Source organism: Haliotis cracherodii, unplaced genomic scaffold, assembly GCF_022045235.1.
Source record: "Haliotis cracherodii isolate W230 unplaced genomic scaffold, xgHalCrac1.p SCAF_10, whole genome shotgun sequence".
Classification (NCBI taxonomy): Eukaryota; Metazoa; Mollusca; class Gastropoda; order Lepetellida; family Haliotidae; genus Haliotis; species Haliotis cracherodii.
Genome location: NW_027266265.1, coordinates 42369785 through 42394650, shown reverse-complemented (window position 1 = coordinate 42394650; position 24866 = coordinate 42369785). Strand labels below are relative to the sequence as shown.

General features: G+C 41.1%; 1 protein-coding gene across 1 annotated transcript; it reads right to left on the bottom strand.

The window, feature by feature from the left end:
• Window positions 1-2783: 2783 nt before the first annotated feature.
• Window positions 2784-24664, bottom strand: LOC139450885 (uncharacterized). The gene is made up of 6 exons (XM_071232719.1): window positions 24583-24664; window positions 17700-17754; window positions 12388-12562; window positions 8610-8836; window positions 6283-6534; window positions 2784-3970 (listed from the first exon to the last, which is right to left on the bottom strand). Exons 2-6 carry the CDS (start codon window positions 17752-17754, stop codon window positions 2784-2786), a joined length of 1896 nt encoding a protein of 631 aa, XP_071088820.1. The 5' UTR covers window positions 24583-24664.
• Window positions 24665-24866: the final 202 nt, after the last annotated feature.

The window sequence follows — 24866 nt, the reverse complement described above, 5'->3', positions numbered from 1 at the left end:
TGTCGGGAATGGAACCCAGGTCTTCCGCGTGAGGAGCGAACGCTTTAACCACTAGGCTACCCGACCGCCCCTTATACATTTTGAAATCTTTGAATAAACATCTCTACAGCAGGTAACTTGCACATAAATGTCTACTTTATGAAATCTTACACATTAATGTCTAATTTATGAAATATTGCACATGAATATATACATTAAGAAATCTTTGCACAAATATGTCTACATAATGTCTACTCTTTTAAATATTGCACAAACATGACTACTTATGACATATTGCACATAAATGTCTACGCAATGAAATCTTGCACAAGAAAGTCTACAATCTGAAATCATGCCCAAAATGCCTACTTAAAAAAAATCTTGCATATAAATATCTAATTTATGAATTCATGTACATGAAAAACCGTCTACATTGTGAAATCCTGCGCAAAATGTCTACTTTCTGACATCTTGCACACAAATGTCAACTTTATGAATTCATTCACATAAACGTCTACTTTATGAAATCTTGCACAAGAACGCCTTTTTGAAATGCGCAAAATGCCTTCTTCGGGAAAGTCTATTTTATGAACTCTTGCACAAGAGAGTTTACAATCTGAAATAATGCGCAAAATGTCTACTTTAGGAAATCTTGGACAAAATGTCTATTTTATAAAAATGTGTACTTTGTGATATACTGCACATGCATCTCTACCTTATGTAAATTTTCACAAAAAGTCTTTTTGATGAAATCTTGGAACAAAAAAGCCCACTTTCCTAACATAATTGTGATGCATATATATGCATATAAACACCTGTATGAAACCGTCATATGTCCGTCATATATAACCTGTATGAAAATGTCCACTTGATTCAATCTTTGACAAAAATGTCCACCTGATAAAAGTAAATATGATGCATATAATTAAGAATTGCCTTTCACTTTGTGTGCATGAACTGGAGTATGAACCTTCATAGAGTGAGAGCCAGGCTCTATGAACGTCGGAGTTTGCGACGTCAAGACAAGACATCAAAATGGCCGACACGACACATGTGACGGAGAAAAGATTTCCGAAGATGTCTAGGACCCTGTGACGATTACAAATGTTCATCATCATTGGTCGATCATTGAAAGGTGACTATAAAGATGTGTCAAATAGATACTAAAGTAAATTCATAAATTACTGTAGACTCACACTGTCAGTCTAGACATAGATCAAGTCGATACGACGATAGTTTGGATGCGCGTTTCTTCGTTTAGTTCACTAGGAAGGGTCGTAGCGAGGATATTCGTGAATGATCATACAGTCAAACTCTCCTTTTTCTCAATGTATGCTAAAACGTTCAAGATTATAGGGTTCAAATGATCAGAAACAAAACTTCTGAATGTATTCGCGCGAGGGAATTCCCAGGGATGTCCCCTAAATATTTACGTCATTTCAAGAATACAGTCTCGTGAAAAACGTATGCTTATGAACGCCAGTTTCGCGGTCGCTTGACCGGCATCTGGTCCAGCGCAAAAGCCGTATATCGTGTCAAAAGCGCCATAGTTTGTTTAAGGGCTATTGTCGGGGTTGTATTTATTCAGATCGACAATCCACTCATGGGACTTGACCAATGTCGCTTCACTACATTTTTGCGTCGGCCAAAGAGAGAACATTTAGTCGTGGTAGAATTGACATACCGGGTTTTCAATGTAGAGGTTGGCTCTTGCAGCCTGAAAACACAGTAGGTTTATCTTCTACTGGTGCTGTTAGTCCTGCTGGCACAAGGGCCGCCTCAATGGTCTCGTGGTAGAGCGTCCGCTCAGATAGCGGAATATCCGGGTTCGATCCCTGGCCGCGTCATACCTAAAGACGTTAAACGATGGTATTTGTTGTTACCCTGTCTGGCGCTCAGCATTAGGCGGCTTAAAGAAGGATCGGTCGGCTCGGAGTCAGTATACTGTATCTGAGTGGGGTATTAAAGTTAAACTTGTGGCATGGTATCTCAGATGCATCACTTCGGCCTTTCCTCTCACAATAAGCTGACACGCTAAAACTGGAATTCTGTTCAGGGCGGCGTTAACCCAACTCACTCACTCACTCATTCGTACTAAACAGGCAACACTGTATCGGTGTCTAATAGTGGGACGCTTCATTACAATATTGGAATCTAAAGATCTGCTTCTTGGCCAAAAGATTGGGGATCCTTTTCTAACACGCACCATGTATTTACATCAGTTCTGGAGATTGTGCAGTCACTCCTTACCCCAAAGGATAACACTACCAACTTCAAATACACATTGTTGTTGCAATTCTAGGAAAATACTTAAAAGTATTTTCAAGGGGTTGAAAACACACGTGATTGTATTATTACTGCCGAACTAAATATAGTATATTCATTGGGGCCAGTGCATTATCCCTCTCTAATACTGAGACCACACCCTCCCGTACTCCCGTGGGGTTTTACGTCGCGTCCAAGATAATTGCACTTATATAGCGGCGTACATGCACGTGTGTGTGCTGCTGCTTGTACTAGTCCGGACTGACGCCGATTGATAGTGCTAGCACACTGAGATACCATGCCGCAGTTTAACATGAATACCCCACTCAGACACAGTATACTGACTCCGAGCCGACCAGTCCTTGTTTTCGCCCCTTAATGCCGAGCGCCAGACAGGGTAACAACAAGTACCATCTTTAAACGTCTTTTGGTATGACGCGGCCGGGGATCGAACCAAGGAATTTCCGCTCTCCGGGCGGACGCTCTACCACTAGATCACGGAGGTGGTCTGTTGTAGTTCCAAGGTCGTCTAATCACACCTACTGCTGTGCAGCGACGAGGTGCTTCTTCTTGAAGCCATGCACCGCGTGCATCAAGATGCTCGTGCAGTCAGGCAAGATAATGACGAGCGCCGCTGTAACAAGCAGCATGATGGCCACCCCTCCTCCCACGTGTTGAGCCGACGGACGCTCATCTTCCGCACTGGACTTCTTCCTCCGATACGAGGAGAGGTTCTTCTTGTCCAGAGAGAGGTCGTCCACCAGGTCGTCTGTTCGCTTCTTTCTTTCCGCCGCGGTGAAAGTCTGCACCGACACACAGACCTCGTAGACATGCCTACCAAGGGAGGCAACTGCCGGGGAAGAGGCAGACGTGGAACTGGCGAGAGCGGCATCAAGACGAGACAGGTAGGTGGTGAGAGAAGGCGTGTAGGCTGCTCCGGTCGAATTACTTGAAGATGCAGCTGTTGATGTGTCTATGGTAGATGTTGGAGTATCAGTGTCTCTTGTAGCCGTAGTTGCAGTGGATGCCGTTGATGCTATTATGGTATCGGTAGTGGTAGCTTGGGACGTAACCTTGTCGTCTAAGGGTGATGATGTCGTTGTTGTCTTGTCTGGTGCTGAGAACGTTGTTTCCAATGTTTCTGCTGTTGCTGTTGTATCTGGTGTTGAAGCTGCTGATGTTGCTGATGCTTCGAATGTTGTAGATGTCATAGTTGTGTCTCGTGTTGTTTCTGGCGTTGATGTTGTATCTGATGTTGTAGGTGCAGATGTTGTTGTTGTTGTTGTTGTTGTTGTTGTTGTTTCGAGTGATGGAGATGTCATAGGGGTGTCTCGTGTTGTTTCTGGCGTTGATGCTGTATCTGATGTTGTAGGTGCAGATGTTGTTGTTGTTGCTGTTGTTGTTGTTGTTTCGAGTGATGGAGATGTCATAGTTGTGTCTCGTGTTGTTTCTGGCGTTGATGCTGTATCTGATGTTGTAGGTGTAGATGTTGTTGTTGATGTTGTTGGTGCTGTTGTTGTTTCGAGTGATGGAGATGTAGTTGTCGTGTCTTGTGTTGCTGATGCCATTGTCAATGTGTACCTAGTAGCTGCGACATTTGTTGTACTTATATAAGGTGTATTATCGCTCGTTGTTGTAATAGATGTTGTTTGTGAAGCTGTCACCTCTATTTTGTTGCAGGTAGGAAAATCTTCGCCTTTTACCTCGGACCCCGTGATGTCTGAAACTAAAGAGAAGCAAAGGTCAATCGAATGAGTGAGTGAGTGAGCTTGGGTTGGACAGTATTACAGTGATATCATGGCGTGTCAGCTTAATGCAGGAGGAAAGCCCGAAGTGATGCAGCCCTCGGACGTTACCACTTTAATAAAACCCACGAGTATAATATATGGGTATAGTAGTGAAGAAATGAAAGGTCAAGGGAAAGAAGCGTCCGAAGAAGGAAGCATCAAGGGAAGGAAGCATCAAGGGAAAGACGCGTCAAAGGCAGGATGTGCGTCAAGGTTAGGAAGTATCAAGGGAAAGATGAGTCAAGGGAAGGAAGCATCAAGGGAAGGAAGCACCAAGGGAAAGATGAGTCAAGGGAAGGAATCGTCAATGGAAAGATGAGTCAAGGGAAGGATCAATCAAGAGAATGAAGCATCAAGGAAAGGAAGCATCAAGGGAAAGATTAGTCAAGGGAAGGAAGCATCAGGGAAAGGAAGCATCAAGGGAAGAAAGCATCAAGGGAAGGACGCATCAAGGGAAGGGAGTATCAAGGGACGGAAGCATCAAGGGAAGGATGAGTCAAGGAAAGGAAGTTTCAAGGGAAGGATGAGTCAAGGAAAGGAAGTTTCAAGGGAAGGACGTATCAAGGAAAGGAAGTATCAAGGGAAGGACGCATCAAGGGAAGGGAGTATCAAGGGAAGAAAGCATCAAGGGAAGGGAGTATCAAGTGAAGGAAGTATGAAGGGAAGGACGCATCAAGGGAAGGAAGCATCAAGGAAAGGAAGCATCAAGGGAAGAAAGCATCAAGGGAAGGGAGTATCAAGTGAAGGAAGTATCAAGGGAAGGACGCATCAAGGGAAGGAAGCATCAAGGAAAGGAAGCATCAAGGCAAGGATGAGTCAAGGAAGGAAGCATCAAGGGAAGGAAGCATCAAGGGAAGGATGAGTCAAGGGAAGGAAGTATCAAGGGAAAGATTAGTAAAGAGAATGGAAGTATCAAGGGAAGGAAGCGTCAGGAGAAGGGATTATCAAGGGAAGGAAGTATCAAGGGAAGGAAGCATCAAGGGAAGGAAGTATCAAGGAAAGGAAGCATCAAGGGAAGGAAGTATCAAGGAAAGGAAGTATCGAGGGAAGGAAGTATCAAAGGGAAAGAACCGAACAATTGACATATGCGGGAGAGGTCGGGATTACCAAATATTAATCAACTTGAAAACCTTAATGTTATATGGCCGGTTGCTAAGACAACAAGTTTACACAGAAACTGTCATAGCACCACAGTACAAAAAACGATCTAATATCCATCGGTGATAGGCTTCCCTTCACTACATGTAATATTTCTTGACGACCATAAGCGACTCTGCTTGTGTTAAATCAAGTATTAAACATCCAATATGGTAGTGAATAACATTGTCGGTTTGCTACTGTAATTGTTATAACACACTGAACGCATATTTCGATGATGGTCCCCTACACCTTCACAATATGCAGTGTTGTGGCAGTATTCGTCATGATCACACGTTTTAAACATGTCCGCCATGGCCTAAAATCAGTATATATCAGGATGTTGTTGAATTAACCCCTAATCTAGTGTAAAGCTGTTGACTTTACTCTCGTCTGATGTAAAGTGGTTATTTTTACTTCTGGTCTGATAAAAAGCTTTCGACACATACCTACTCTATATTAATGTGCTGTAACAACTCTGGTCTGAGGGGGGTATCATTTCAGTGAAATCTACAAACCTAGAAACATAATGAGGGTGAGATGAGATTTGAACACACGATTATAGGTTTCTGGCGCAGCAAACTTCGTTTTGGTCGGCTGTGCCACCCATCTCCATTTGGTCTATTTACTTGTTTGTTGGTTGGGCCCGTCGAGATCCGGGTTAGAATAGGTCTTCAGCAACCCATGCTTGCCGTAAAAGGCGACTATGTTTGTCGTAAGAGGCGACTAACGGGATCGGGTGGTCAGGCTCGGTGACTTGGTTGATGCATGTCATCGATCCCAATTGCGTGGATCGATTCTCATGATATTAATCACTGGATAGTCTGGTCCAGACTCGATTATTTACATACCTACGTCATATGTTGGTTTGTTGGTTTGTTGTTTAACGCCGTACTCACAAATATTCCAGCTATATGACGGAGGTCTGTAAATAATCGAGTCTGGACCAAACAATCCAGTGACTGACCCATGAGCATCGATCCACGAAAATGGGATACGATGACATGCATCAACCAAGTCAGCGAGCCTGACCACCCGATCCCGTTAGTCGCCTCTTACGACAAGCATAGGTTGCAATATATGCGTTGTAAAGAATACGTGGAATGTGACCTACATTTGAAGCATCTTCTTCTGCCTGTGACGAAGCCCATATTCGCTTGCAGTGTCTCACACATGTACGGGTCAGACCCAAACAAAAGTTTGCACTGCTTTGATTGCGTGTTGTATTCATACGCCCAACAGATGTCACTTCCGTCCATGTCCTCTTGACATCGAGTTGCGCATGCGTCGTTCTCCATCTCACTTCTCAAGAGCACACCACCCATTTCGCACGTTTGTCCATCTGCTGTTTCGAAGGTACAGTCACCTGTTTACCGAAAACAAATTATTTAAACCATAAGTTTGTTTGTTTGTTGTTTAACGCCGCACTCAAGACAAGACAAGAAGTTTATTGTATAAAAGGCCTCCGGCCTATATACAAATACACACAATGTATACATACTTTCAACATATATGTGCGTTCTAGGAGACATTTGTATTTTCAAGTTCTTGCCGAATATTGAGTGCTTGATGGAGAAACTGAGCTAGACTGTAGATTACACTCAGCAATATTCCATCTATATGACGGCGGTCTGTAAATAATCGAGTCTGGACCAGACAATCCAGTGAGAAACACATGTAATAGTTTACCAGAATCGGTTCGGGTAAAGTTCTATAACATATCTACGATAAACACATGTCACGAACTGCTAGGGCAGACATGTGACAGGGAGTTGTCTAGGCGTTCGGTAAAAAGTCAAACAATTTAAAAATAAAACATTGGGTGATTGCGGTTTGGACATCAGGTTAAATATATTGATAAGTAACATTTTATTACCCAATAGTTTACATTATTGGACTGGAAGTATTGAAAACCTATTAATTTCTTTTAAAAAACTGCCGTCATAGAGCTTGAATATTGCTGAGTGCGGCGTTAAACAACAAACAAACAAACATTTAAAAAACTGTCCAAAACCCTAACGATGAATGAAATGGCGCTGTATTCACAAATCGCTTGTCATAAGTACCCTGTCTCTGACAGACGGTTTGTTTACCATGAAGATACGTGAGGTGAAATGGAGTTTAACATCGCGTCCAAGATTATTGCACTTATATAGCAACGTGCATGCACGTGTATGTGTGTGTGTGGCTGCTGCTTGTACTAGTCCGGACTGATGCCGATTTATAGTGCTAGCACACTGAGATACCATGCCGCAGTTTAACATGAATACCCAACTCAGACACAGTATACTGACTCCGAGCCCACCAGTCCTTGTTTTAGCCCCTTAATGCCGAGCGCCAGACAGGGTATCAACAAGTACCATCTTTTAACGTCTTTTGGTATGACGCGGCTGGGGATCGAACCCCGGGCCTTCCGCTCTCCGGGCGGACGCTCTACCATTAGACCACGGAGGCGGTCCTGAAGATACGTGAGTATGAATGGGGCTTCTTACACCTGTATCACCTACATCGGCATCCGGTGGAGGATCCATATGAACCAGTGGGTGATAGCATGAGCGACGATCCATGCACTGGTGGCAGGGCTAACTCTTTACTACCATCACTGTGATCCCCCGAATCACATATTAGTCACACAATGTGACAAGCGAGGAGACCCGGTATAGTAGGCTCAAATGACACCCCTAAATTTGACTCAAGAGTCATATGGGGACCCTTTTCTCCCCGCTTCCACTAAGATAGAAACTAATTATACAATTTTCACTCCCTACCGCCTCACTGCAAAACGGACCCGTGAAGATCCGGGGTAGAATATGTCTGTCTTCAGTAACCCATGCTTGCCGTAAAAGGCGACTATGCTTGTCGTAAGAGGCGACTCACGGGATCGGAAGGTCAGGCTTGCTGACTTGGTTGATGGATGTCATCGTATCCCAATTGCGTGGATCAATGCTCATGATGTCAATCACTGGATTGTCCAGACCCGATTATTTACAGACCTGAGTCATATAGCTTGAATATTCCTGAGTTCGGCCACAAAAACATGATCATATATACTTGGTAATCGCCGCCCTCAATTAATTAATTAGACCAGGGACAGATAACACGATTTCTTAGCTGTTACTGTTAATCCTTCACCTACTATATAATTATATATTCTGTACCATGTTCATTATTCAGTCTTGTTTGACAACGGTCAAAGAATCTACGCCGAAACTTGCAATTAAAGTAAAACATAGCAGTTGTTATCCACAAATTGCGTCTACTTTGAAATAGGTTTTAATAACATTTTAAACAATATAGCCAATCGGGGATCAAGGAGTAGATCCTTCAGCGCACATTTGGGCACTTTTCTGTGTTTAAACCGTAGTTCCCACATATAAAAAATATGTTAAACAACAGCTGTATGAGGGGATACGATAACTCCAACTGATTTAGTATAATTACTTTTGAGAGCGTATTCACAAAAGAAGGGGTGTGTTTCGGTACAATCCCTCGTCTTCCACTCGTATTCAAGGGAGGCAATTATGCAGCGGTGAATCTTCACATAGTTTGGTTCCCCGGGATACCAGATGGCGGTGTTGTCGTCGAGATGGTTGCAGTCGGCCCATACGTACACAGGAACGTCGGAAGTTGTATCTGCGTTGTGCAGTCCCATCCAGATGTCTGTTGAACTGTCCCAGGAACAAAAAACAGTCATAGATGTGAGCATATTTGTAAAGAGCACGACAAAGATAATCCGGTCATTTTGAAGTTTTATTTAATAGGATTAGCAATTTGATTTTGTCCTTACTTCATAACAAAAGTCATTGGGTCATGAATTAAGTTCTTTTACGGGTTTTAGACCTCAAGGATTCTAAATGTGAGCTTTGTTTTGAAATAGAAGTGCGTTTTCTGCAAGTTAGTGGTTGAAAAAATTCAAATCAAATTTATTTTTTATGGTCATTTTACCTCATAGAAGAGTTAACAACTGAGAACAACATAAGATATAAATGAAAAAATTACAAGCTTAAAGATTTCTATTTCGAGATTTCAACAGAATCCATGTTTTGTTCTTGGATGCCTGACAAGATTTGTTTGTTTGTTTGTTTATTTATTGTTTAACGCCGCACTCAGCAATATTCCAGCTGTATGACGGCGGTCTGTAAATAATCGAGTCTGGACCCGACAATCCAGTGATTGACATCATGAGCATCGATCTACGCAATTTGGACACGATGACATGCATCAACCAAGTCAGCGAGCCTGACCACACGATCTCGTTAGTCGCCTTTTCCGACAAGCATAGTCGCCTTTTACGGCAAGCATGGGTTGCTAATAGGCCTAATACCCATTCTACCCCAGATCTTCACGGGTCTGCATGTCAAGAAACACCTTTTGGCGGCAATATTTCATTTTCAGCTTTTGAGCCATAACCGAAATTGCCATTAACTGTGTAACTCAGTCAGGGACAGTTTACAGCAATGGACATTCAACATAACATGTCATTGTTTTAGTTTGACTTTACGCCAGATCCTCCGGCAGCGGGGAGATTTCATTTTTTGTGTTTAAAGAAGCGTCCATAAAATCGGTAAAAACACAAGGTTTACCGAAAAGCGAGCCCTGTATAATAAGAGGATGCATCCAGGGAAAAGCAGGTGGTAAGTCAAACAAAAACCTTTGTAGGTTTTATAATTTGAAACTAAACACTTCTACTTTTTGTTTGTAGTCGGCGGCTAAAAACCAAAATAGTTCATCCCTCACGCACCGTGATACAGGTTGCAAATTTCGTGGCTCTCTCTGAGTAAGTTAAAAAGTTAACGGTAATTCTGGTAATGGCTTTCATTGTTTGTTTCTCTTTAAGAGCAACACTCATACGTTTAACAGTAATGGAAATTAAAAAGGTTGTTTCTTTTTTACAACACATTCCCTGTCGATGTATTAAGCGGAAGACAGTTAAGTTGGGATATTTTATTTTTTCGGCACACAAGAAAGAAGCGTCAATAAAATGGCTTACAACACACCGTTCACTGCCTTTGCAATAGACGAAGGATCGGGGGCAGACAAAAAAGTATTGTCAACAAGATACGTGAAATACCCCACTGCCATTGCATCGACAATGGATCCGATGTAAAATCAATAAATCGTCGTAGTTTTTTATGTGAAAGACCTTTACTGTAAACATATGCTTTTCGAAGCTAAAGAGAATAACAATCAAAGCCAAAACAGACATAACCATTCACTTTGTAACTTACTCGGCAAGTGCCATGGAATTTTATTTTATATCTTTCTCACTGTGCTTGGGGGATGGGTTCTTTTGTTTCAAGCGAGTGAGTATGGTTTTGTGCCGGTTTAAGCAATATGCCAGTGATATCACGGCGGGGAGATACCAGAAATGGGCTTCACACATTGTATCCATGTGGGGAATCGAACCCGGGTCTTCGGCGTGAAGAGCGAAAACTTTACCCACTAGGCCAGCCGACTGCCCCTTGTTTTAAGGTCCTTGTGGTTTCCGAAGCGATATATTTAAAGCCATAAGTATAAATACCTTTGCTAATAATTGAGACACAGTGATTAGACTTTCAGTTGTGTGAATAATAAAGTAATTGCAGAAATGGTTGTTCTCGTTTTTCAAATCCAATGGTCCATCTCCACTCCAATAAATCTAAACAAAAAGAACCAATCAAAACTTTTTATACGTTACCATGGTTACTTTAGTAAATATTTCATAATCAACCTGCTTAAAGCGGCGCTAATCCAAACTCATTCAATCATTTAATCACCCGATGACATCCCTTTTGAGATGCTTGCTATGTTAAGAACATATTTCACAATAATGTCATTGCGATGTCTGTATAGTTCAACCTTCAGAAAACCGACGACCCTTCAAACCCCAGACTGAACTCCATCCCTGCCGAGTCATGCATGCACACTTGTCATGGTTGTGACTTATATACATGGGAATTAGTTAAGCACCCCATGTTTGCGACCAGGTATGTCTAGCAAGCAACTTGGTGTCAGTCGCGCCCACGCTGAAGTATGTTTTTAAAAATAAATACCATCTGGCAGACGGGGCTCTGGACTAACAAACACATAAATAATTATTGCAATGTTCAATGTTTTAATTGCATGGATAACAGGTGAGGTGAGGTGAAATGGGGTTTAACGTCGCGTCCAAGATTATTGCACTTACATAGCGACGTGCATGTACGTGTGTGTGTTTGTGTGGCTGCTTGTACTAGTCCGGACTGATGCCGATTTATAGTGCTAGCACACTGAGATACCATGCCGCAGTTTAACATGAATATCCCACTCAGACATAGAATACTGACTCCGAGCCGACCAGTCCTTGTTTTAGCCCATTAATGTCGAGCGCCAGACAGGGTAACAACAAGTACCATCTTTTAACGTCTTTTGGTATGACGCGGCCGGGGATCGAACCCCGGACCTTCCGCTCTCCGGGCGTCCGCTCTACCACTGGACCACGGAGGCGGTCGCATGGATAACAAAGTTTCAACAGTAAACATTAGTCAAAATGGGAACCACAAGAAATAGTGATGATGTGGAAAGGTGTATTGTCGGGTATACATTATCATTGCTGTTGGAAAACGTTCATAATCTCATAACACAGGGGCGGTCGGATAGCCTAGTGGTAAAAACGTTCGCTCGTCACGCCGAAGACCCAGGTTCGATTCCCGACAAGGGTACAATGTGTGAAGCTTATTTCTGGTGTCCCCCGCTGTGGTATTGCTGGAATATTGCTCAAACCGGCGTAAAACCATACTCACTCACTCATAAAGACAATCCAAGACAAAGACACACCGCCACGTGCACGACACCCGATCATAGAACTTCCCAGATGTCATATTTCATGCCTAACAGACTAAAGGTGAATAATAAGAGATGGGGTCTAATATGGGCCGTGCGCTAGGATATAAAAATGAAATACAAGGTACCGTGTGTGCTTGTCCGACTAATGCCGGTTTCCGAGCCGACCAGTCCTGGTTTTATCACCGTAATGCCAAACACCAGGTAGGGTAACAACAAGTGCCATCTCTTAACGTCTTTTGGTATGATCCGACCACCGACTTTCCGCTCTCAAGCACACCCTCTATCCACTATCCACACTAGTCGGGAGTTGCTTTACTAAGGCGTGGCATTGTGGTGGGTAATCTAAACAATCTGAAATAAACCTCTCTCTCTCTCTCTCCTATTTATTTCTAACATTTATTTCTAAACGACTTACATTGCTGCCGCCACCGGCTGAGCACGGATGTAGTTGAGTGCGTTGATGGTGATGTTGTTGTCCACAGTGAGGAGATGACCCCCACTCTTGGAGCAGGTAGCGTAGGCTGTGTTCCATGATACGCCGGTGGAACTGTACGTCAGGTACCGACCTTGGTAACTTGCCGCTTGTGTACCTGGGTGTGTCAAGCATTAGGACTTTTCTTTTGTTTGTTTGTTCGTTGTTTACGCCGCACTCAGCAATATTCCAGCTGTACGAATGCGGTCTGCAAATAATCGAGTCTGGACCAAACAATCCAGTGATTGACATCATGCGCATCCATCTACGCAATTGTGATGCTATGAGTGAGTGTGAGTGAGTTGGGGCGTGTCAGCTTAATGTGGGAGTAAAGCCCGAAGTGATGCAGGTCTTAGACGTTTACCACTTCGGTGAAACCCACGAGCACGGGTATGGTGCTGACAAACCTAGAAACATAATCGGGGCGAAACGGGATTCCAACCCACAATCATAGGTTTCTGGCGTGCCCAAGGGACGCAACTCTGCACAGCGAATTGCTGCGCCTAAAAACGACTGGGCCACCCGTGCCTCCTGTGATGCTATGACATACACCAACAAAGTCACCGAGCTTGACCCCTCTATCCCGTTTGTGGTCCCTTACGACAGGTAAGCATGGATTGCTAAAGATCTTTTCTAACCCGGATCTTCATTTTATCGAGAGTGGCTTGGTGTGCGAATATCCATGAATTTCGCTGAAAGGTGTCTGTGCTTTGTGCAAGTATATGAATGTCAGATTGGGGACACTGATTCTGATTCCAATGTGCTATTTTGATACGTTTTACCGTTTCGGGTTGGATTTCTTTTTGGACAATGAATTTGTATTTGGGATTTTTTTATTTTCATTTTTGGATACTCTCATTTTGACTTGTGATGTAACTGATTATTGGTCACATGTTGTTTGTTGGCGTTGTGTGGCACATGTCATCGGACTTTTGTTATTTAAATATGTCTTCACCCAATGTTGTCTTTGTTTATTTCAACAGATGCACAAACTTTCACGTATTACCTTTTAAAGTGGTGATCCTTTGCAAACTTTGAGTAGTATATTACGTGATAAAACATAATGACCAGCTGCCTCGGTCAGTACGGTTGTCTCGGGATGATACGGGGCATGATATGGAAAACAGAGGGTGATAATCTCTATATATCACCCGACGTTAATTAGAGGCCGGCGTGTATTGGAGTCTCGGCGTCGAAATACATGTAGAGGAGATGAGTTAGCTGAGTGTGACACTAAAAATGCATTCAAGCGACCTGATCAATATCTGTTCAATACAATCTGAATATTATTCTGTTTTCCAGAGCCTACGAAGATAATTCGGGCATCGCTTGTGACATTTCTAAGAGGTTTTCAATCGCGTATGTAGCCCAATATGCCAAAGAAAATCGAAGAAACACAATTAAGAATTTATTTTTAAAGAATCAATAAACAATTGATTACATTTGTATTCTCACATTTGACATGATACTTGCCACACTCCGGCGCAGTGAAGACTTAGCATCACACCACTGCAACAAGCTAATTTGCATTTTACGTGACCAGACCAAATACTTTCATTCTGAAATGAGAACTGACGGGCTCAATACAAGCCTTTGGGTGCGCTTTACATATTGTTTTGCATAATTATATAGATCTGCTACTACAGCTGACACAGTAAGATGCATGACAATATATGTTTATACATCAAAGACCGTATCGCTAGCTCGCACGATGAGCCGTAAACATAGGATAACTTCGCAAATGGAAATGGTTTTTCACGTTTTAGGATATTTTTCTCAATGAAAGTTAAAACTTCTGTGACATGTGTTTACTACATGACTTGTTTTGAGTTGACTCCAGTAGCGGGGGTTCTGGGGGTGGCATCTTTTCATGCATAAAATAATTAATAAATCCGTTTGTGGACCATGATTGGTAGACTACCGTTTTTTTCCCCGCCTGTATGTTGTCATCACCGGACATTTTGTGAGAGAATGCAAAGAGCAGGAATATTACTATTTTCTAGACCGTCCACGAAAGCACAACAAGACATCAGTAAATATTTATCGAACTTATTGTTTACTCTAGATAATATATATGGTTTATGCTTACGGCTGTTGATCTCGTACACATTTCGACCGTTATTACGGGGGTATTAAAAAGACTATAGAACACATGTAGAATTGGTTATAAAGGCGCGTCTTATCATTGAAATCGGTTGAGATTGTATGACTTCTCTGGCGCATTTAATACCTCCATCTTTAGTATCACATATTATTTGGGAGCTTTTTATTTTGTTTGGTTTATTTCCCCACAAGAATATAAAAACATTCTGTTTATAATAATATTGTTTGGGGCGGATATGGAATAGAGAATATGTGGTTGGGTTTGGGCAGAACTAGTGATTTGAGAATAGTAGTCCTACCAAAAGGTGTTAGGTGTCTTATTGACCATATTGACATCAGTGTTTCACATTGCCGGAACCTGTTTTCAAAGCTAATATCCACCATATCATCCGGATTAAGACAGAATTTTATGCCCAATAACTCGAAAGGTTCCTCTGTCCAGACTAAATACTATTTCAGGCAGAGTTTCATTTTCGATCTCTCCTTTGATCCTATCCAAATTTATTTTGTCCTATCTGTGTTTACTTTTAAACCTGAAGGAATGTCAAGACATGCTAGACTGCGTAGAGGCATCGTTCAGAACCATCTAATGAGCAGGTTGTGTCTTCTGCATATTGTGTCACCAATTGTTATTCCCTTTATATCGTGGTGACCCGTGAAGATTCTTGGTAGAATAGGTCTTCAGCAAACCGTGCTTGCCGTAAGAGGTGACAATGCTTGTCGTAAGAGGTGACCCGTGAAGATTCTTGGTAGAATAGGTCTTCAGCAAACCGTGCTTGCCGTAAGAGGCGACTATGCTTGTCGTAAGAGGTGACCCGTGAAGATTCTTGGTAGAATAGGTCTTCAGCAACCCGTGCTTGCCGTAAGAGGCGACTATGCTTGTCGTAAGAGGTGACCCGTGAAGATTCTTGGTAGAATAGGTCTTCAGCAACCCATGCTTGCCGTAAGAGGCGACTATGCTTGTCGTAAGAGGCCACTAGCGGGATCGGGTGGTCAGGCTCGCTGACTTGGTTGATGCATATCATCGTATCCCAACTGTGTGAATCGATGCTCATGATGTCAATCACTGCATTGTCTGGTCCAGACTCGATTATTGACAGACCGCCGTCATATACCTGGAATATTGCTGAGTGCGGTGTTAAACAACAAACCAACCAATCATATCCTGGTTATTTCTTGTAAGTATTGTAGTATTTCTACGCGAAATAAGACTATATAACGTGATAAGGATCGCCTTGGCGGCATCCTATTGATATGTCAAAGAGTGAGGAGCCAAAACCATTCACAAGACATCATGATAGTATTCCATTGTAGAAAGCATGAACCCATTGTTGATTGATTCTCCAAAGCCAAAGTAACTCAGTGTTTCATTTCTGAAATTCTAATCGACAGTATTAAAGGATTTTTCAAAATCGATCAACTGTTTCAGAATATTGCATGAGATCATCTGTCTTGTTATTTCCCCAATGTATCGCCCAGCCATGAAACCCTTCAGATCTTCGTTAAAAAATATACAGATTTTATACTACGCGATACAGCTATAGAGGCAACCTTATAGAAAACCGATTTTAATGGGTATTGGTTTGGTTTATTATCTTCAGGTACACAAAATTAGTCCTGGATTGTTCACCTGTTTTGTATGCAAAAATGAGAGATCTTATTAAGTATTTACCAATATCATTCGAGAAGAAGTTTAAGAATTTCGCAGTACTCCAATCCGGTCCCGGACCTTTGCCATTTTTCAGACATGTAACTACTTCGAGGACATCATAATCGTTCAGTTCGCCTTCAATCTTCAGAGACAACTCACGGGATAGCTTTGGAACTTTAAATTTACCAAGTAGGGTGGAAAACTGGCTTCCCCAAAAAGAGGAAAATAGATATTCATATTCCAAAAGAAAACTTTTTACACGGATATACCTTACTAAACAATAATTCTTTAAACACAATGATATTAGTGCTGAAAAATGTCATATTTGACAAAAGAATTCCACACAAACTGCCAATTTTTCAGAACATCTAATGGGAGTTTACTCAATACTTCTTACTAACAAAATACATTGCAAATGTAAATTATGATATTGGCTACTTCAACAAGTACTGGCCAAGCTGTCACCTAATCTTCTCTTAATAAGCAGCAACTATATTTGTGAGGCTCAATGTAAAGTGAAGCAACAGAATAAAAACTTAAAAACAAAACAAAACAAAACCCTTAAATGTTACCTTCCATGAAGACATTTTGAAGTAATATTAATAATGGTTTACATATCGTGTTTATGATTTTTGAAATGGACGCCAAACCCCCACACCACTGAAGGTACATTTGGCTTAACTGAACCCATGGTGTGATGCTCTAGTTAACAGGCTCAAAGTGACGTCATCGTTAAAGCTAATTAGTCCATCTATTCAATTATTCTTGAAAAAAAATAGCGAATATAATTAAGTAGGTGTTGATACTAGTATATATGTACATGCGTCAGGCAATTTAACTTTCGTTTGTTAATGTAAACACCGCAGGATCAATACTGCCACTTTGGTGATGATTTTGCATCTGTTTGATGTCCTACGCCTTGTGTTGAACTACTTATCGTGTTACAACTCATAAAGTAGACAAGGTCCAATGGAAGCTTTGTCAAATAATATAACACGTGTTAACCTCTCATAGTTGCATGTTACAGCAAAACACGTGGCTGTCGTGTTTCTCCTACTATTGACAGACATTTTGTATTGTATCTAAGACTGCATTTTTTTTTATTTTGGGTATTTTTCCCAAGATGTGCATGATTAACATTGATTCACTCAGGTTGGATCGTGTCAACACTGGTAGCCAGCAAGGTTGTTTGTTTGTTGTTTAACGCCGCACTCAGCAATATTCCAGCTATATGACGGCGGTCTGTGAATAATCGAGTCTGAACTCGACAATCCAGTGATTGATACCATGCTCATCTATCTACGTAATTGGGATTGATGACATGCATCAACCAAGTCAGCGAGCCTGACCACCCGATCCCGTTAGTCGCCTCTTACGACAAGCATAGTCGCCTTTTACGGCAAGCATGGGTTGCTGAAGACTTATTCTTCACGGACAGAAATGTGGTACCCTCGTTTGTCTCGGTTCACTAACATTTTAATAATCGAAGTCAGGTACTTACCACAGGTGGAGATGCAGAGAACCAGGTATCCGAAAGCAGCATACAATAGCTCCATCTGGTGAAATATTAAATCTAATTTACAAATGATAACCAGAAAAAAGACAATGTAGCTTATGGTACAGGATCTTCATACGTATACATATATGTATACCAATTAACAAAGCAACGGGGGACACGGCGGACCAAGTCGTGTAAGGCGCCGCAGTTCGCCTTGATTACGTTTCAAGGTTTGTCAGAACCATACCCGTGCACGGGTTTCACCGAAGTGGTAAACGTCCGAAACCTGCATCACTTCAGGCTTTCCTCCCACATTAAGCTGACACGCCGTGATAACTGTAATACTGTTAAAAGCGATAGTTGTAATTGCCAAATACATTATTTTGCATGAGTGAGTGAGTTTGATTTTACGCCGTTTTTAGCAATATTCCAGCAATATCTCGTCGGGGGACACCAGAAATGGGCTTCACGCATTGTACCCATGTCGGGAATCGAACCCGGGTTTTCGGCGTGACGAGCGAACGCTTTAACCACTAGGCTACCCGACCGCCCCTTAATTGCATGAACATAAAACATGATTCAATAGTAATTTGATAACATGAAGTGTATATAGGGGCACAATCACAAGTGTGGGGTATATTGTCCGGCATTCGATAATTCAACAATGCATTTGGTGAACCGTTTAAGGTCTGTCCTGGTAGCATGATTGTCACGGGCTCGCGTGTGGAGATGGTCATGAATATGCATGAGGTCGTCTATTTTTAGATATGGACTCCTGTGGGTGAAGAAGCTGAAGGTGACTGGGGTCATGAATATTGAAGATCTGGAATGGGTACAAGAGGACGACTTACAGGGACCAGTCCATGCACGTAGCTCGTTAAGGAATTTCATAGTCTGTCTTACAGACCCTGATACAAATACTTATCAAATTCAGTTGAACCCTTTCGCAGTATCCAAGGGTATACATGGCATTGCAGGTGACGTCAAAAACATTAAACGCTTGCGTTCAGGTGCATTGTTAATTTAGAGTAGTACAAGGCAGCAAGCAACAAACCTCTTGTCAACTGAGTCTTTTATCTGCGTCCCGGTTTCGGTCTCTGCACACAGAACACTTAACACGAGCAAAGGAATTGTGAGAGACCGAGATAGATTGTTTGCTGACATGGATGAAACTGATATCGTCTCAGGAATGAAAGACCAAGGTGTTACTTTCGTCCAACGCTTCACAACCCGTAAAAACAATGTGACCTCTCCGACCAATACGCACCTTTTTCATCTCCTACCTCTTTTTCATGTGCTCACTGTGGTGAGAAGACACATGTAGCAGAAGGTGAGGTGAGGTGAAATGGGGGTTAACGTCGCGTCCGAGATTATTGCACTCATATAGCGACGTGCATGTACGGGTGTGTGTTTGTGTGGCTGCTTGTACTAGTCCGGACTGATGCCGATTTATAGTGCTAGCTCACTGAGATAACATGCCGCAGTTTAACATGAATACCCCACTCAGACTGACTCCGAGCCGACCATTCCTTGTTTTAGCCCCTTAATGTCGAGCGCCAGACAGGGTAACAACAAGTACCATCTTTTAACGTCTTTTGGTATGACGCGGCCGGGAATCGAACCTTGGACCTTCCGCTCTCCAAGCGGACGCTCTACCACTAGACCACGGAGGCGGTTACATGTAACAGAAGATTGTGACAGTAACCATAAAAAGTGTGCCAACTGTGCCGGAAGCCATTCGTCTTTCTCAAAGACCCGTATGGAAATATGAAATGGAAGTAAACACAATTAAATACACCAGAAACATCAGTTTTACTGATGCTAAAAAACTTATCCAAACTCCTGAACTAAAAGAAACGTATGCATCTGTCACAAGATCACCATCTGAAACCACCACAAAACGTCCTTACCAGTCACCAATCAATCCATAAATTGCCAAACTGATCTTACATTGGTGAAAACCGATACTCCACAGTTGTTTTCACCTGAACAATCCACACAAACGCCAGAGACACTTCCCAACACGTCTCAGATTCAATCATCCTGTGATCAGGACTCGTCTCTCACACAGGTACAATCAACATCTCAGTCGGGTTCAAAACATCAGACCCGTGAAGATTCCGGGGTAGAATAGGTCTTCAGCAGCCCATGCTTGCCGTAAAAGGTGACTATGTTTGTCGTGAAAGGCGACTAACGGGATCGGGTGGTCAGACTCGCTGACTTGGTTGGTGCATGTCATCAAACCCAATTGCGTGGATCGATCCTCATGATATTAATCACTGGATTGTCTGGTCCAGACTCGATTATTTACAGACCGCCGTCATATAGCTTGAATAATGCTAGGTGCGGCGTTAAACGACAAACAAAAACAAAAAATCAAAACATCAATCGGAAACAAATGTCAAACAAGTTGTCAAAAGCAAAAGCAAACCACGGTCAGAATCTTCAAAGAAATATCAAAGTGGCAGAGCTTCAGAAAATGAAATCAAAATATTCAATAAATTTGGTTCACTTGAAGACATGGATGTGTCAGAACACACCCATCCAAGGGCACATAGCTTGTCGCCCTCAAACAAAGTGCGGGGTAGATCCCCAATCAATCCCCCCCAAAAGATAGTATATTCAAATAATATTGTGCAGTGGAATTGTAGCGGACTGAAGACTAATTTTAATGAATTGCAGCTATTAGTCCGGGATTTGAAACCTTCAGCATTCTGTTTGCAAGAAACTTATCTAAAACAGACAGATAGTTTTAACTTACGTCAGTTCAATGCATATCACTATTTTTCTCCTCCCGGCGATAGAGTCAGTGGAGTTTCGTCAATCATTGTGAGACATGATGTTATCCATAGTCCTGTTACACTTAAAACTAATCTCCAAGCCGTTGCAGTTTGACTTACTTTGAACGTTGCTTTTACTCTCTGCTCATTGTGTATTCCGCCTTCATCAGCTCTCCAGCAGACTGATCTTCATGCGCTATATGATGAACTCCCTAAACCCTGAGTAATCATGGGGGATCTAAATGGACACAACCCACTCTAGGGTGGTACACACACTAACAGTAAAGGTAAAATAATTGAGGAGTTCCTCACTAATAATGACCTGTGCATATTTAATGATGATTCCAACACTTACCTACATCCTGCATCTGGCACCTACTCTGCTCTAGATTTGTCTATCTCTCACTCAAATCTACTCAACGAATTTGAATGGTAAGTACATTACGATCTTTGTGGAAGTGACCATTTCTTAACTATCATTAAAGCAATCAATCCATCTGATAATCCACCTTCAACTAGACGGAATTTTACAAAGGATAACTGGACTTTATTTAAATCATTATGCACAAATAAGCTCATTCCTGAGTGTTTCAGTGATGTTGCTGATCCTAATCAGATTTTTTCTGACGTTTTAAAGGAAATTGCTGATGAATGTATACCCAAATCCTCTACAAATCCACAGGGTGACACATTACTAACTGATAAATCTGATATAGCCAATAAATTAGGAGAAACTGTGGCTGAACATTCTTCATCATCTAATTATGTACCAACATTTCAGAAATTTAAAGACCAACAAGACAGAAAGAAAATTAATTTTAACTCTGATAATGGTGAAGATTATAATGAAGTTTTTTTTCCATTCATGAGCTAAATACTGCCTTAAGGCAAGCTCATGATACTGCTATAAGGACTGATAATATCCACTATCAGTTACTTAAACATCTACCTGAATCCTGTTTAGAAACACTATTAAATATATTTGATAATATCTGGACAACTGGTAATTATAGACCAATATTGCTTACTAGCTGTGTATGCAAGACCATGGAAAGAATGCTCAATAATAGATTAATATGGTACTTAGAAACAAATTATTTAATAACAAATATTCAATGTGGTTTCAGGAAAAATAGAAGTACTATGGACCATTTAGTTAGATTAGAATCATTTGTTAAAAATGCTATCATCAATAAACAACACACGGTATCTATATTTTTCGATTTAGAAAAAGTATACGATACGACCTGGAAACATGGAATTTTAAAGGATCTTCATGAGATGGGGTTGAGAGGCCGTTTGCCTTCTTTTATATCTCAGTTTTTAACAGATAGAAGTTTCCACTTTGTCTGATTTTTACGATCAAGATCAAGGTGTCCCCCAAGGTAGCATTTTATCAGTAACGTTGTTTAGTATAAAGGTAAATAGTTTAGCTAAGGTTTTGAATGACTGTTGATGGGTCATTATTTGTTGACGATTTTAATATATCATGTCGAGGTAAAAATATGCACACGATTGAAAGACAGTTACAACTTTGTCTAAATAAATCAATGTATGGGCAGAGCAGAACGGATTTACGTTTTCTAAATCTAAAACAAATTGTATCCATTTCTGTCGAAAATATAAACCACACCAGGACCCAGAATTAGATCTAGCTGGATCTCCAATTAGTCGTAAAAGAAGCTAACTTTTTAGGAATAATTTTTTATCATCACCTTACTTTCTTACCGCATATTAAATATTTGAAAGCTAAATGTCTGAAGGCACTAGATTTATCAAAGGTCGTTTCTAATTCCAAGTGAGGAGGAGATCAGACGACCCACCTTCACTTATAGTGATCACTTGTCCGTTCTAAACTCGACTATGGCTCCAACATCTATGGTGGAGCCTGTAAAAGCAATCTTAAACTTCTAGATACAATCCATCATCAAAGTCTAAGACTCTGTCTTGGATCTTTCTGAACCTCCCCTGTTGACAGTTTGTACATTGAGGCTGACGAGCCATCTCTTATACAGCGCCGTATTAAACTTTCGTTACAGTACATCACAAAGTTATATTCTAATGAGTCACACCCCGCATACAGCTGTGTATTTAATCCCCTTTATAAGGACCTGTACAGTAAAAAGTCATCTCTTATTCCGCCTCTCGGAATAAGAATTAAACCTTTTATTTCTGCTGCTGATATTAAACTGCGTTCCTCTCCTCTTGGCAAATGGTAAAGCCACAGGTGGATCTAAACTAAAGAAGTCTGACACTAATCAACTACAATATCAACAAGAATATAATCAGTTAAGAAGCGAAAATAACACTTACAAAGCAATATTTACAGGTGGATCCAAGGATGGAGGTGTTGTTGCCAGCGCAACCATTATTGGATCCAGAACTATATCAAACAGATTACCAGATGACTCTTCAATTTTTACAGCAGAATCAAAGGCCATATTAACTGCTCTTAACTACATAAATAGCCAGTCCAAACATAAGGAATTTATCATTATTCAGACTCATTATCCTGTCTTCAAACAATAAAAAATATGTCGTGTCAGCATCCAATTTTACTTGAAAAAAATGAATTACACAATAATCTTGCAACTGGCCAATACGACATCTCTTTTGTTGGTTACCCAGCCATGTTGGGATCGTTGGTAACACTCTGGCTGATGCTGATGCTAAGGCAGCACTCAACAAATCTGTGACACCACTTCTTATACCCTATAGTGATTATAAACCTGTTATTAGATGTTTCATCAGAGATCTAATACAGAAGAAGTGGGACACCCAAGTGGGTATAAATAAATTACATGCAATAAAAGCAAATATAGGTTATAACTACTTGGGTTGTCAGTCCAAATTTGAAGAGGTCGTATTAAGACGACGTCGTATTGGTCATTCTCGTTATACTCATTAATATTTATTGAAAGGTGAGGATCCTCCATTTTGTATCCCTTGTGATGAAAGAATCACGGTCAAGCATGTCCCGCTTGACTGCATTGATTTTTCCATCACAAGGGATAACTATTTCAAAGGTTCATCGCTCAAGGATCTTTTTTTATCAGGTAAGTTCTCATTTATTTATTGTTTTTTAAAAAGAATAGAATTATTAAATAAATTTTGAATATATGTTTTATAATTAATAAATATTTTAGAAATGGTCGAGGAAAACTTGCTAACGGAGATTGTTAGTGGCTTTACCCTTGATGGGGGTTGAAGAAGTGTAAAATGATTGTCCCCCAGGGAGGGTATGTCAGACCACGTCATTCAAAGTAATTGTTTTTCCACCACAATTTTAATCGTAGTATATATATGTTCATTTAACCTGGCTAAATTTGTCATTAGTCGCCAACAGCGGATGATGTAAATCCGGCTGGGGTCCATGCAGGTAGCAAAAATACTTTAAGTCGCCATGGACCCTAGCATTGTGATCTACCTTCAGCTGCTGGCGATCTATAGCCCTTTTTTATATTGTACCGTTATTTATAGTGATATCTTTTTTTATAGTTGTATGCTAGTTTTAAATATAATCTGTGATATTCTAGTAATTTAATTGTCCAGGTTTTTAATTTAGCTAAAATATATATGTAATAAAAATGTATATTTTTTCGTCACGATATGGCTGAAATATTGCCGATGTGACGTAAAACATTAACCCACTCACTCACAGTAAACTACGTTCATAACGAACACGCTTATAAAGAACTGACGGATATAACGAACTTATTTTTAGTCCCTTTTAATCACTTTGGTGAAACCCACGAGCACGGGTATGGTGCTGACACAACCTAGAAACGTAATCGGGATGAACCGGGATTCGAACCCACAATCATAGGTTTCTGGCGTGCCAAAGGGACGCAACTCTGCCACCCGTGCCCCCAAATAGCACACAACTCGCCATGCGGTTATAACTGTAAAGTCATAATTCCCGTGGCATTTTCATCATCAATTTGAATTTTGATTCATTTAATTTGCTTTATTGCGAACTGTTTTTCGCATAAAGACACTTGTTACATAAAAAGTCATCATGGTTAACCCCCACAGCGACAATGATAATGAAACCAACACCAAAAATCCTTCACAGTATTCAACAACACAGCACATTTCACACTTACCTTTCCACACCGACTTCAACATGAAGTAAGTCCTATTCACAAGGTGTCGTTGTAACTTTAAGATGTGTTGGTTAAAGAGAACACCATCTGCAGTCTTCACTTGAGGAGTGATTAAATGCCTGATGCGCGAAGCGCATCAAGGTACATTTGCTCACGTGCGGCAATGTCTTCATCAGCTGATGAACGTCAATAACTACAACTTCTATTGACAACAATCCTATTGACCGTTGTCAAGCAAGACTGAATGAGGGACATAGTACGGAATATATATAGTAGGTGGAGGA